Source organism: Hipposideros armiger, unplaced genomic scaffold (assembly GCF_001890085.2).
Source record: "Hipposideros armiger isolate ML-2016 unplaced genomic scaffold, ASM189008v1 scaffold_983, whole genome shotgun sequence".
NCBI classification, from domain to species: domain Eukaryota; kingdom Metazoa; phylum Chordata; class Mammalia; order Chiroptera; family Hipposideridae; genus Hipposideros; species Hipposideros armiger.
The window spans coordinates 644,893-646,873 of NW_017732333.1; the positions used below are offsets into that span (position 1 = coordinate 644,893).

Consider the following 1,981-nt stretch of genomic DNA (forward strand, 5'->3'; position numbering starts at 1 on the left):
GCCAGTGCCTCTTACCCTAGGAGCCCCATCTGACCTCCCAGGAGTCCAGACTCCTCTCTTTAACCCCTGCCATCCCCGCCAGGCTCTCCCCAAAAGTCAGGGACTTCCTGCCCCAAACGCTCTGGGTCTGTCTACACTCTCACTCCTTGGGGCCCCCCACACCCTTGCATCTCTTGGAGAAGGTGGGGCCAGGGCCATGACCACTCCGCTGAGCACACCCCCCTGTGCCCGAGGGACATGGATGCTGAGCTGCTATGAGCTTAGAGCAAAGGGCAGGCTTGTCCTCTGTCACCTAGAACCAAATCTCCCCCATCCCCCACTCTCAATCCAGGCCATCCTATCACTGCCATGGTGACATCGTGGTCATGTCAAGCCCTCAGTCATGGTCCCCATGGGCTCCCCTTCCACCCACCCCCCTCCAAGGCAGCGATATGCGTGTCTTCAACCCAAACAAGGCCCCCTGTCCTGCACAGACCTTGTATGGCAGGCAAGAAAAATGACTCCTGAGTGTGGCTTTCAGGGCCACGACTGTCCCTTCTCAGTCCTCCCACCAGCCTCCCTGGCCTCCGGTCCCAATGCCTTTGCTTGTCACTGCTGTCATTGCAGGTTCTGCCCCTTCTTCATGGCTGGCACAACTCTGAATCCCCCAATGCCTTCCTGGAGGTCAAACCGGGGCCCCTACTCTCCACCCCCTACCTGCTTGGGGTGGAGACAGGACTGGATTTCTGTGGCCTGGGGGAGACCACTGGGGTCAATGGGGTAGAAACTGCACCCTCCAGAGCCAGGTGGAGACCCCTCTTGGAAGACCTAGCAGAACTGTGTCAGGAGAGGAGGGTCTAGGGGCTCTTAGCTCGACCTTTGGGTGTGCTTATCTGGAGAGGCCTGGGTGGCTCAGTCATCTCTTAGGTCCAGGTTCGAGGTGACAAGGTGGGGTGTGGAGGTGCAGGACAGGGGAGCCAGCTCTGGGGTGGGGTGGGAGGTGAGGGTCCTCACAATGGACAAGGGCCCTGGACGCTAAGGAAGCCCAGAAAGGAGAGGAGACTTCCCTCGGGTCGTGTGTGCCACTCCCAGACCAGCTGTGGGTAAGGTCTGAGGGTCTCCCTTTCCATGCGCCCCATACCCGCCGTGGCGTGCATTCAGCCGCTCCATATACTGAGCCACCACGTCCACAGCCTCGGCCTCAGGTAGCTGCAGGTTCCCTGACACGTTGCAGCGCAAGTCGTTCCAGTCGGAGCGCAGCAGCTCGAAGTCCACCGCGCCCACGCTGAACGTGCGCTGCCAGTCGATGGCGTCCTCGCGCCAGCGGCTGAGGGCCGGGCCAGCTGCCTCCTCGCTGTCCTCCGACATGGCCTCGTCTCCCGGAGCCCCATCATCGTCCTCCTCCCCCTCCTGCTCCTCTTCCCCCTCCCCAGGCAGCTGTGGCCTGGACACCTGGGACAAGCTCAGGAAGGAGGTCACAGGCCCCGTTTCAGACGATGAGTTCAAGTCCGAGGTGGGTGCCGTGAGTTCCAGCACGCGAGCCTGGCCCTCCCAGCTCCCCTGGGTGGCCTGCGCCCGGGCTGGAGGCCGCAGCTCTGTGGCCTGGGAGCCGCCGGTCCTGCGGCCTCGATACCGGGGTGGGCGTGGGGGCGCCTGCAGCTGCACCCTGGGGAGAGGTCTGGGGCGCAGAAAGACACCGGGGAAGGGCGACCAGGGTGGGCCACGTGGGCTGAGTGGCGCCAGGGCAGGGGGGGCCATGCGCAGGCCTGGGCGCACCCGTGTCACGTACACCTTTGGGGGTGGCTGTCGGGGTGCCGCGCGGGGAGGTGGGGCACGGCCCAGGAAGAGGGGCAGCGGGCGTGGGGCCCTGGCCCTGGCGGCCCAGCTCAGCGCCCTGGAGCGCCTAGGGGTGGACTGGTGCCTGGGGCTGGGAAGCGCGGACAGGGGAGGGGTGGCTCCCGCCTCGGTGGGGGCTTCAGTGGGGGCCGCCCGAGCCGGGATG

General features: G+C 65.1%; 1 protein-coding gene across 1 annotated transcript in view; it reads right to left on the reverse strand.

Annotated features, from left to right (window-relative positions):
- The window catches only part of B4GALNT4 (beta-1,4-N-acetyl-galactosaminyltransferase 4), a 20,294-nt gene that overhangs the window by 11,367 nt on the left and 6,946 nt on the right, over positions 1-1,981 (reverse strand). The window contains exon 8 of the mRNA XM_019631077.1: positions 1,121-1,981. Within this exon, the coding sequence (XP_019486622.1) occupies positions 1,121-1,981 (861 nt within the window). The remainder of the gene's footprint in view (positions 1-1,120) is intronic.